We start from the raw sequence: 12,851 nt of genomic DNA, 5'->3' as shown, positions 1-12,851 counted from the left end.
AAAATTCTCAGGGGAATAATCTTAGAAAAAATTTTAGAAGAGGGTGAAACATATTTGGTTCTACCAGTACAGTACATCCATGGTAGTAGACATACTAGTAGTCTAGCTAGACAGTATTTGCTTTGTTTTAGAACTCAGATTCAAAAGTTTAATCAATAGGTTTACCTTTGTATCAGGTATTGAATAAACTCATAAAGGTAAACTATCAGTGAGAAAGACACAAAAGCTTATCACATGCTTATCTCTTTTTTCAAGTTTTCTCCAAACTATCATCTATGAATTTAATGATTTTTAATATTTTTTATAATTATTCGATTAACAAGTTCTACTACATTTTGATTATTACCATAGCCACATAAAATCCAGTTATAAATGGCATGGAATGATGAGAGAGAGACTAATGAGCATGTTCTCTTTGGAAATATGGAGAAGGCCTCCACTATCGTGTTAGAACAATCTGGTGGATACCAGCCACTGTCGCTTAGGGACAGTGTTCCTAATGTGCAGCATAGTGTCTAATAAGAGAATAACCTGTCTGATGGTTAAGTCAGTGAATCAGAAACAGTTCCGTAATAATTATCAACCATGCAATAAGAAGTCATTTCATATTTTTATGGAACTGCATGCATCATAGTTCAATAAGGGAATCCTATCCACACATCATTTACAACTTTAATTCATTCCATTTCTGATAGCTTATTTTAAGGGTATTCTTCAAAGAGAAGTTTCAAAACAAATAAGCAAACAAACAAAACCAACCCTAGAAGGTGATTTGATTTTTCTCTGTAGAACATTACAAAAAGTTTTGGAGTCACTGTATAACTTATAACATATTTCAACTGTTATTTGAAATTAAAATAAATAAATAAGCAAACAATGTGCTACTCAGAAAAATTTTCCCTAAAGTTCTGTTAACTTTTACCTTATGGATATTTTCTATTGCCCACTTTTCTTTTTGCATCTTGCAGAGGATAGAATTAGCAAGAGTGGAACACTTTGCAAAGACCCTATTCTCATTATTATTATTATTATTGTGAATCAGTGATGAAAATAGTTTGGCAACACAAGGGGCAGGAAAGGAGTTTGCCTTCAGCTTAGTACTAAGTGACCCACAAAACTGGAAGCAGGATAATACAAGAAACCATATCTTTTCTCCAAAAATCAGAGTGATGGGCTGAATTATGAGTTGGCTTAGTATGTCCTTTTACTTCATGCAATATCTGGAAATAATTTCTTATCAGAGAGAAAATCAGCTGGCATTAATGCTACTACCCCATGAGAAACAAATATTGGGCCTAATGTCTGAAGAAAGATAATTTCCTGTGCTCAAATGAGTTGAATTTCAAGGGCAGTTGACATCTATACCCCACTTACTGAGATGGAATGAATCAGATGTATCTACAATTTGACCCTGTAGGTGCATTTCACCTGATTTCTGTTCAGGAAAGAAAACTACATGTGAAATTTTTCCCAAGATGATCTGTAAAATGAACCATAGTTGGGCTTCTTTATGCAAACTGTGGAAAACAAAACTTAAAAGTTACAATAAGGTTTTGGCTCCTTCTTTTTACTTTTAAACGAGTTCATGATGCATGAGATTGTCTACCCCAATTTTTATGTTCTATTACTAATCTTCCTTCCTTCATTATTTTGGGTTTAAGATCTGAATTTTGAGTTTGGAAATGTCATATTTTTCAAAGCTAGTGCTTTATCATAATGAAGCAGTGCTCTCCCATCAAGATGAATGTACTGCCACTTGACAGAGAAGTCAAAAGTGAAATTTCCAATAACTGTCTTACACCAAATACAACACCTCTTTTGATAATGTTCTTTGAATCTTGCATTTTGAAATTGGGAACTGCGAAAACATCTCAGAATTCAAGAAAAGTCACAGGAGGAAATGACCTTCTTAGGTCCAGGAGTTTTCTTTCGTTAAATTTTTAATGAGTTCAAACTATGAATCCAACTATATGCCTTTGGAAAGTACTCTATAAAATGCTATGCAGGGCGCCTGGGTAGCTCAGTCGGTTAAGCGACTGCCTTCAGCTCAGGTCATGATCCCAGGGTCCTGGGATTGAGTCCCGCATCGGGCTCCCCGCTCTGAGGGGAGCCTGCTTCTCCCTCTCCCACTCCCCCTGCTTGTGTTCCCTCTCTCGCTGTGTCTCTCTCTGTCAAATAAATAAATAAAATCTTTAAAAAAAATAAAAAAAATAAAAATAAAAATAAAAAAATAAAATGCTATGCTTACAAGTCAATTATTCTATGGAATATTCCTCAATTGCCTTTTCATAAATAGCAGAAGAAATTCTATCTTCCATCTTTAAGTCAACAAGAACACTTTAGACCAACATTTCCTAATAATGTAAAATTAGGGATAATTGTTTGATTTAGTAACTGTATTACCATTTTCTAAAGAAAGTAATAAATCATAGTGACTTATGGATAAGAGTTTCTATTTTTACTTAATATTTTACTTAATTTTAATTAGCTGTACTTAGGGGTTTTTAAAAATATTTTATTTATTTATTTGAGAGAGAGAAAGCACAAGCGGGGGGGAGGGGCAGAGGGAGAAGAAGACTCTCCACTGAGCAGGGAGCCCGACAATGCTGGATTATATCCCAGGATCCCATGATCAAGACCTGAGCCTAAGGCAGACCCTTAACTGACTGAGCCACCTAGGTGCCCCCTTAGGGTTTTTTTTTGAAGAGCTACATTTAAAATATTAACAATTTTATGTTTTGGCAATCAAAAATTAAATGCATTGTATATAACTTGGTCATTCTGCCATTTTAAAAACTGATTGTAATATCTATTTGTAGAAATAAAACATCTTCAGGAGTGCTATCTATTTGCTCTGATGTGAAAGAAGTTTTTTTAAACACAAACCTCCAAGGCATTTTCAAAAAATTCAGAGCTCAACCTGAGGAGCTCCCTTCTTCTTTCAAGCATGGAGACAAGGGCTGCCCATGCTTCACCCAAGGTGTTGGCCATGGCATCATAGACCTGACTCTGATCCTTGTTCTCTTCAGCTGTCTTGTCTGCTTCCTGCAAGAGTTCCCATACCTGATCTTCCAAAGCCTAAGTGCAGGAAAGAAAAGAGTGTCATTCAATGTAAGAACCTGGAATCATATTTTAAACATTTGGACATTTTAAATTGCATGTGGTCTAAGAAGGTTTAGAAAGAATTTATAAACAAAAACTACAATGCAGGCAGATAGATCAAGTAGACAGAAGGGAGCAATGGAAATTGCGATAAGCTAGAAAGCATGGCCGGGCTAAAGGCATTCACTTTTAAACACTGTTCAAACACTGTAGGGATTTATCAAAGGTACACATTTACATTCCCAGAGGTCCAGAATTCTATGTTGACCTCACATTTCAAAAAAAAGGAAAATTAATTGGAACACATCTGGAAGAGAGTGATAAAGAAAAAAAATTATGAGAAATGAACCTAGTAAAACTCACTTTATTCTAAATAATTATTATTGTTAATATGCTTGTGAAGCTTAATATAAATGCCACAAACAAGTTCTTAAAAGAGAATATTCAAAATATAAAAATTAGAATATCTATAACCGGTAATACAGATTTTTTGAACAAAATATGGAAGATAAAGGGGACCATGTGTTTACATAATTGTTTCATTTAGGGATAGGAGGAGGAGCTCACAGATTCTGTTTCATTCTTAAAGTTGGCACCAAAAAATGGGAAAGGCTTTACAAATATAATAGACTAAAAATAATATGAGTAAATTCTAAAATATCAGCAGAAAAGGGGACTAAAATGGGATAATGCAAAAGAAAACAAAAGACATAAAGAGCATATTTATCAGGATACAAAAAAAAAAATAAAACATAATGACAGGACTATGATTAAATACCAGTTAACACCAAAAAAGTGGATGCATTAGCTTTCTCAATTAAAAGACAAATATTACCAGGTTAAGCTTTAAAAAATGTCAACTAATTTATGTTTGCTAGAGACATCCCTAAAGACATAACTTTAGAAAATAAAAAGATGCGCTATACCAGGCAAAGACAAACAAAAGAAAAGAAGGACTAATGACGTTAATGGCAGACAAAATAGAAATGTAAACAAAAAAACATTGGGATTTAAAACGGCATTTTATTTTGATAAATGGTTCAATCTACAGTAGATATAAGGTACTTGTGAATCTTTATACTTATGGCATCAAAATATTTAAAGTAGATATATCTAGTCACAATGCAATAGGTAGAAATAACAAGAAGTCCAGGTAATAAAACAAATCTCTTAGAAATTTTAAGATAACACTTTAAAGAATAATTCTTAGATCAAATGGAGAATAAAAACTATTGCAGTCTGTTTTGAGAAAAATAAATAATGAGGCTATTATGTTTAATAACTTAAGATATCTAGCTAACTTTAGGCTCATATAAAATTCATAGCATTGAACAACTTTGTTTTTAAAGAAAAAAACTTAATTAATTAAACATTCAAGTCTAAATTATGGAAAAAGAATAAAATAAAATAAGAATTAAGAGACATTAATTAAGTATAAAATTATAAATTAATAAATTAGAGAAAAATATAAGAATTAATTAAAAAGAAGTTGGTTCATTGGAAAGCCAAATGAAATATAAAAATATCTGACAGATGTACATAAAAATAGCAGAGTAGATGGCCCAAATGTTTTATCCCTCTACAAAAACATTGAAAAAGCAAGCAAAAACTGTCTTAATCAACATTATTGGAACTCTGGAAAGTAGTCAAAGGTTTATAGCAACTGGACAAATTTAAAAGAATAGAAGCCAAAGTATGCTTTCATACCTAATGGAATTGAGGTAGAAATCAGTAACAGAAAGTTGGACAATTCTAAAACATGAGTATGTTAAACAACACACTTCTAAATAATCCCTGAGCCAAATAAAAAGTCTCAAGAAAAATTTAAAAATATTTCTAATTATATAAAAATAAAATACAACTTCTCAAAATTTGTGGGGTGCAGCAAAAGCAGTGCTGAGAAGAAAATTTATAGCATTGAATACATATATATGAAAAGAAGAAAGATCTAAAATCAATACTCTGAGCTTCTGTCCTAGAAAACTTGAGAAAAAAAGAGTAAATTAAATATAAAATAAGCAGGAAAAAAGAAGTAATAAAAATTAGAACAAAAATCAATGAAAGCAATAGAGAAAATCAATGAAATCAAAAGCTGGTTCTAAAATCAATAAAATTGTTAAACTTCTAGCCATGCTAAACAAGAAAAAAGAGAGAAGAAACGAATTACTAATATCAGAAATGAAAGAGGGGTCATAATTACTGATCCTATAAACATTAAAAGGATAACAAAGGAATATTACAACTTTGATAACTTAGATGAAATAGACAAATTCCTTGAAAGACATAATCTACCAAAACTTACACAAGGAGAAACAGATAAATAAATAAATTGAATCGATAATTTGTAACTTTTTAAACAAGAAGGCCCTAGGCCCAATGGTTTCACTGGTGAATTCTACTAAAATGTAAAGAAGTTATAGAGCTAATAAATTTAGCAGGGCTGCAGTACACAAAATTAATACACGAAAGTAAGTTGTGTTTCTTTTATACACCAAAAATAAACAATCTAAAAAGGAAATTAAGAAAACAATTCCATTATAATATCATCCAAAAGAATAACATATCTAGGAATAAGTTTAACCAAGGAGGTGAAAGACTTGTATACAGAAAACAAAAACAAAATCATCACTAAAAAAAATTAAAGAAGGCCTAAATAAATGAAAAGACATCCCATGTTCATGGATTAGAAGATTTAATGTTATTAAAATGGCAATACTACTCAAAGCTAACTATAGATTCAATGTATCACTATCAAAAATCTAATAGCCTTTTTTTTTTTTTTTTTTTTTCAGAAATCAAAAAGCTAATCCTCAACTTCATATGAAATTGTAAGGGGATCCTTATAGCCAAAACAATCTTGAAATAGGAGAACAAAGTTGAAGGACTCACACTTTCAGATTTCAAAATTTACAACAAAGCGACAGTAAACAAAACAGTGTTGTACTGTCATAAGGATGTACATATAGATAGATCAATGGACTAGAATTGAGAGTTTAGGAATACACCCATACATCTATGGCCAATTGATTTTCAAGAATGGTGCCAATTCAATCAGGTAAAAACAGTTTCTTTAACAAATAGTACTGAAACTACTGGATATTATGGATATCCATAATTATAAGAATGAAATTGGACCCTTAACTTACACCATATAAAAAATTAACTCAAAATGGATCAATGATTTAAATGTAAGAGCTAAAACTATAAAGTTATGAGAAGAAAACAGGGGTGAATCTTCATCATCTTGAATTTAGCAATGCTTTCTTAGATATGACCCTGGAAGCATAAGCAACAACAAAAAATAGAGAAATTGGACTGCTTCAAAATTAAGAACTTTTGAGTATCAAGGACATTATCAAAGAAGTGGAAAGAAAACTTACAGAATAGAAGAAAATATATGAAAATCATTTCTCTAAAAGGGTCAAATATGCAGAATATATAAAGAACACTTCCAACTTAACAATTAATGAAAAATACCTCAACATCATTAATCATTACGAAAATGCAAACCAAAACCACAATGAGATGACACTTCACACCCACTAGGATGACCACAAATGTTTTTTACAAACAGAAAATGGTAAGTGTCAGCAAATGTGTGGAGAAATTGGAATCCTCATACATTCCTGGTGGGAATGTAAAATAGTGCAGTTGCTAGAAAACATGTTGGCAGATAGATGGTGGAGAGGCTTGGGAGGGGAGAATAAGAAGTCACTGCTTAATGGGTATGGGATTTCATTTTAGTGTGACGGAAATATTTCAGAACTAGATAGAGGTGGTGATTGCACAGCATTCTGAATGTACTAAATGGCACTGAATTGTACACTTTAAAATGATTAATTTTATATTCTATGAACTTCACCTCAATAAGAAAAAATTTTAAAAACTAACAGATTTAAAAAGGAACAAAATGACATATAAATAATAAAATTATATAATATTAAGATTAAGGGATATAAATGCATATAGTAAGTTTTGGATTTATTTTTAGGTATAAAAGAAATATTTTTGTTAATAAATGTCAACTGGGATAAAATGGAAAGTTTCCTTAAAAAAATATGTTAAGAAAATTGTCCTAAGAAAATCTTACCACTATTGCCCTCATCATCACTATCATTACTACCATCACCAAGGAATATATTGAATAATTTCTCAAGAAAGTATGTCCCCAACAGGTACAAATCCCAGAGAGTTTTTGTGCTTTTTCTTTTTTTTTTTTTGGTCTTGCTTTATTTTAAGGCAAATCCCAGCTACCTCCAAGAAACAGAGACAGACATTCTACGCTGCTTAATATTCTTTGGACATAAAAAAGAAACATTCTCATTCATTTAAAAATGCTAGTATGATTCTGATGTCAAAACTTAACAAGACAGTACCAAAAATTATAGATCAATTTTACTTATGATTATATTATTCTAAATAAAATATAAGCAGATTAAATCCCACAGTATATTAAAGTATAATAAACACACAATTGTATGCATTTGTTAAAACTCAACAGCAAACAATGAATCACGGAACACTACATCAAAAACTAATGATATACTGTATGGTGACTGACATAACATAATAAAAAAATAAAACTCAACAAGCCATGTACTTAAAAAAGAGTGAATTTTACTGTACATAAATTATACCTCAATAAAATGGACTTAAAAAAAAAAGAATACACCATGACCAAGTAGGGTTTAGTCCAAAAGAGCAAGGTTGGCTCAATATTTGTAAATTAAATTAGTAATATAATACTTTAATAAAAATAAGAAAACTCGCACTGAAAAAGTCTTGGGAAAAATACAGCATTCATTTCTAATCAAAATTCAACTTGGGAGAAGAAAAAGAATATATTGTTCCTTAATTAAAAAGAATAGTTATTTGATTCCAAGATCAAGTATCTTCCTCACTGGTAAAAATTTTAATCAGTCAAGGGTACCGCCAAGAATCCATTCCTGCCTATTAAATATTGCTTTGGAATTGTCAGTCCATGTGATTAAGTTAAAAAATGTGCAATATGATTGTTTATCTGGCACACCCAAGAAAATCAACTAAATAATTATGTAACTAATTCTAAAGTTCAATAAATAGGCTGGTTACAAGATAACTAAGAATCTCTGATACTTGTCAATAATTCAAAAATTAACTTTAATTTTATAGTTTGCATGTAAGAAAATGTATCATCTCATACTTCTCAAAGAATTTTGGCAAATGCATACATTTAAGTAACCATCACCATAATAATTCTATTACCCCAGAAAGTTTGCTTATAGCCCTTCCCAATCCACCCTGCCCACTTCACGCCCCAGGGTGCCACTGATATACTTTCTGCCACCTTAGATTAGATTTTCCTTTTCTGGAGTTTCGCATAAATGATATCACACAGCATGTAATCTCTCCCATCTGGCTTCTTTCAATCAGCGTAAAGTTTTTGAGATTCATTCATGCTCTTGCACGTATTCTTTTCATTATGGAGTAGTATTCCACTGAATGAATATACCATAATTTATTTAGTTACCTGTTGACATTTGGATATTTCCAATTTTAAGCTACAATGTACAGACCTATTATGAATGTTTATATATAAGTACATATATATGTATATGTATGAATATATTTTTTCATTTTGCTAGGTGTTTACTTAGATGTTTTCTACTGAATTTTACTTTCTTATTTATGCCATCTTGTATGTTTTTAATTTTTTATGAGAATGTTATTTTTATTATTGGGGAAAATGTGATGTTATTTTTGCAACTATATAAAATAGAACTATTCTGAAAAAAGCAAACAAAAAAAGCTATGCCATTGTTTTACTGGAAACAGGGGACCTGAGTTACCTCCAGCTAGAATTCTAGAGGAGTTCTTCTCTTCCTTACACTTTCAAATTATACCCCAAGACACATTATACACTTTAATTGTATTATTGTTCCCAGTTACTTGCTATTTCTCCCTGTAAGAGGATTATATTCTCATGCCTCCTAACATCAGACTTGTTCATGTGATTTGATTAAACTAATGAAATGTGAACAGGAGTTTTGGTGCCACTCCTGAGCAGAACTTTTAAGAACCAACGAGTGAAAAATGAAGGGGGGGAATCAGAGGGGGAGATGAACCATGAGAGACTATGGACTCTGAGAAACAAACTGGGGGTTCTGGAGGGGAGGGAGGTGGGGGGATGGGTTAGCCTGGTAATGGGTATTAATGAGGGCATGTTCTGCATGGAGCACTGGGTGTTATACGCAAACAATAAATCATAGAACGCTACATCAAAAACTAATGATGTAATGTATGGTGATTAACATAACATAAAAAAAAAAAATAGAACCAATAAGTGACTCCACCATTTCTCTTTTCATAGAAGGGAATGCTCCTTCACCCTGGATCTTAAAATAAAGAAGACATGCAAAACTGAACTGTAATTACCATGAAGGCAAGATGTAATATGAGTAAGAAATAAAATCTGTTACTCTGAGCCACTGCTGCTGGGAGGTTGTTTGTACCCTAGCGCTGCCAGATACATTCACAAAGGTAAAATCTTGTATTATACATCCAAGTTTCTCTCATGCTTAATAAAGAAGGAAAATAGAATTCATAATGCAAGAAAAGAAAAAATCTAGGCCAGAGCCTCACAATGTCATCGTTAACCCAAAGTCTCGGGCACACTGTGTTGAACATGCTAATGACCTCTTCAGAGACATGCACTGCAATGTATGTTCTGATCTCCTTGGTGTTTAGGCTAAACCAGACAAATCCTGGTCTAAATTTCCAGAAGAATTAGATGAAATGTGCATACATTCTTATCTAGCTATTAGAAAGCACAGTATCTGGGCATTTTCTTCTTATGTGACAAGTTTTAGATTATCTTGAGGGCTGGTTAGTTTTGTATTGTGCATGATTTTCATTTTATATTTTTTTGTCATTAAAAGGGAATAACTTGGCCTTAATTTCTACTTATAATGGGTATTAGCTCAAGAGTATGTAAGGAGAAGAAATAGATTATATTAGGAATTTTAAATTCAAGATACCTCGTTGGATGACAGACTGTATTAAGAACTGAAAGTAGGAAAACTTGATCATTCCAAGGCAGAGATTCAGGGAAGAATAAGAAATGGGCAATGAATTCATTCTAGACCAAACAAGTGAACACAACCTTTTAGTGATATTTCTCAGGTTTGATAGAAAGGTGATAAGATAAATCTGAAAGTTGGCTATTTCTATATCTAATAGGGTTGTCTTTAGAGGTGTTTTTTTAGCCTTGTTAATTACATATACAATAGTATCTCTTAATACTGTTCTTTTCCCACTGAAGCGATACTTCATAAATCAGTGATGCAGAGGTTTTGGGGACAGTTTGAAGGACTATAATTCTGGCTTCCAATATTTCCTTTGGACTCTCCCATGACCTCCAGTGTGAACCACAAAAATGTTCTATTCACTGTAATCCAAAGGCCAGAACATCCTTGCAGAACCCTCTGGGTTTAATTTGGTACAAGTTGCACTTGGGATTTTCTCCAAAAAAGCCCATAGACAGTCTGCTTTGAGGACTGGCAGAAAACCATCTGCTCCAAATTCTCTTGGAATTTAGAGCACTCTTGGGGTGCTGGGATCAGAGGCCAGGTACAGTTCAATCCTCCCCAGGGCCTCTCAAGCACCATCCAAAATACTGGAGGAGAGGGATCCCAACAGTGAAATAGGCAGGATTTATGGAACAGGGATATTTCTCAGCCAATTCAAGATCTCAAGATAATGATCAGTTGAAGTATATTTCTGTTAGATTCCTGAAATGGATCATGATCTGAATCCAAAGCCAAAAATCCACCATCCAGGTGTTTGATGTTTAGCACTTAGGTCTCTGTCTTCTTCAGCCCTAAAGATCTTAGGAAGGCCATGTGATTCTTTTAGTGTTTTCCAGCTTTCCATGGTTGCCCATGTACATGACACCCTATTAGCCAGCCTTCCCTTCCGAATCTGGTGCTATCTCAGATGCTGCCAGCACTCAGGAAGTACTGTTTATTTTTAATGTAACCCCCCTATGGAGACCACCTCTTTCGTCTCTCTTCTCAAGAAAAGCAGTGCATCAGTTAGGTAGCCTGAAACATAAATCCAAGTAATGTGCTGATGAAGAGGACTAATGAACTGTGCATGCTAATCATAATGATTTCAAGTCTGTAAAGGAGACACAAGAGACCTATGTATGGTCTCATTCATATTTAAAACTCCACCATCTATCATTGGTTCTCAACTAGAATGCCCCAAAGGAGTGTCTGGAAACATGTTGAAGCATTTTTAGTTGTCACAATGTGTTTGTGTGGTGGGGAGTGGTTTGATGAAGTATTTTGCCACCAAATAGAAACCCTACTAAGAAACACTGAATGCCCTGCACATAGTGGGGGCCCAATAAATGTTTGCAGCAGAATGTGTGGGAGAGATCTAAGAGGTTTCTTTCACTTTCTTTTTTTTTTTTTTTAAGATTTTATTTATTTATTTGACAGAGAGACACAGTGAGAAAGGAACATAAGCGGGGGAGTGGGAGAGGGAGAAGCAGGCTTCCCGCAGAGCAGGGAGCCCGATGTGGGGCTCAATCCCAGGACCCTGGGATCATGACCTGAGCCGAAGGCAGATGCTTAACAACTGAGCCACCCAGGCGCACCTCTTTCACTTTCTCTTGAAAATCATTTCACCTTATTCCTTCTAGTTGGGGCGCCTGGTTGGCTCAGTTGGTTAGGCATCTGCCTTCAGCTTAGGTCATCATCTCAGGGTCCTGGGATCCAGCCCCACGTTGGGCTTCCTGCTTATTGGGGAATCTGCTTCTTCCTCTCCCTCTGCCCGCTCGTGCTTTCTCTTTCGTGTTCTTGCTCTCTCTCCAAGTGTTCTTAGACTGGACCAAAATTAATTTGTCCCCTTATTCCCTAAAATGCCACCCCCTCAGCATTTCCAACAGTGGGAAAACCCCTGACAATACACTGCAGGTCTTCTCCATCTCACTTCTTATTTAGACCTGAAGAGTTCCTGTAAAAATGTCATGGGGTTTATTTACTATGCAAGTGAAACCCAGGCAACCCTGAGGATATAATTCTGACACCTGAAGTCAGCCGATGCTGCTCCTACCTTCACCCTATCTCTCTAACTTCCTCTCTCGGTTGCTACTGGCTATAGATGGACTTCTTGTCTAAAGATAGAAATAGCTCTTCCATATTGAATACTATCAAAAACCGTGAGGTAAAAAGATAAATTAGTACCTGAAAATACACCTAAAAGGGGAGAAAACTCATTTTGGCCTGTCTTATTTATCATTGCAGTAGTAATATTGCAATATAAATAATGTTTATATAGTGCTTTATAGTTTAAAGATTTACATATTATCCCTAAGGTACTTATAACATCCTCAGTCAACAGGGCACTGTAGAAAGTAGTTCACTTGAATGGAAAGAGTGCTCTTTATTCTCCATTAAAGCTAAAACCAAACTGTCACTTGTTCAACAACGATACAATAATACTCTCAATGACTCTTATGGTTCAGAGAAGATAATACCTAATGGAACCTGAAGTTATTCAAGAATGTATTCACACATCCATGCTCTCACCCATTCAGCAAGAATTTTCCAAGCATCTCTTAATCAAGTCATACAAACTGTGGTAGCAGATATGAAAGACTGGGGAGGGGACATCCAGTTATGATTGTATTGTTTTCTTTTCTTTGATACTCTAGCTTTTTCTAAATACCCACCCACTTCTCAACTCACCTCTGAGGGGCTTCC

At 33.8% G+C, this 12,851-nt stretch overlaps 1 protein-coding gene across 2 annotated transcripts in view; it reads right to left on the bottom strand.

Annotated features, from left to right (window-relative positions):
- The window catches only part of CCDC141 (coiled-coil domain containing 141), a 219,990-nt gene that overhangs the window by 156,654 nt on the left and 50,485 nt on the right, over positions 1–12,851 (bottom strand). For both annotated transcript variants that reach the window (XM_032407144.1, XM_032407134.1), the window contains exon 4: positions 2,887–3,078. In XM_032407144.1, coding sequence (XP_032263035.1) covers positions 2,887–3,078 — 192 coding nt within the window. The remainder of the gene's footprint in view (positions 1–2,886; positions 3,079–12,851) is intronic.

The sequence above is a fragment of the Phoca vitulina genome, unplaced genomic scaffold (genome assembly GCF_004348235.1).
Source record: "Phoca vitulina isolate PV1807 unplaced genomic scaffold, GSC_HSeal_1.0 scaffold1, whole genome shotgun sequence".
NCBI classification, from domain to species: Eukaryota; Metazoa; Chordata; class Mammalia; order Carnivora; family Phocidae; genus Phoca; species Phoca vitulina.
The sequence above is the reverse complement of the archived record's forward strand: the minus strand, read 5'-3'. Positions and strand labels throughout refer to the sequence as shown.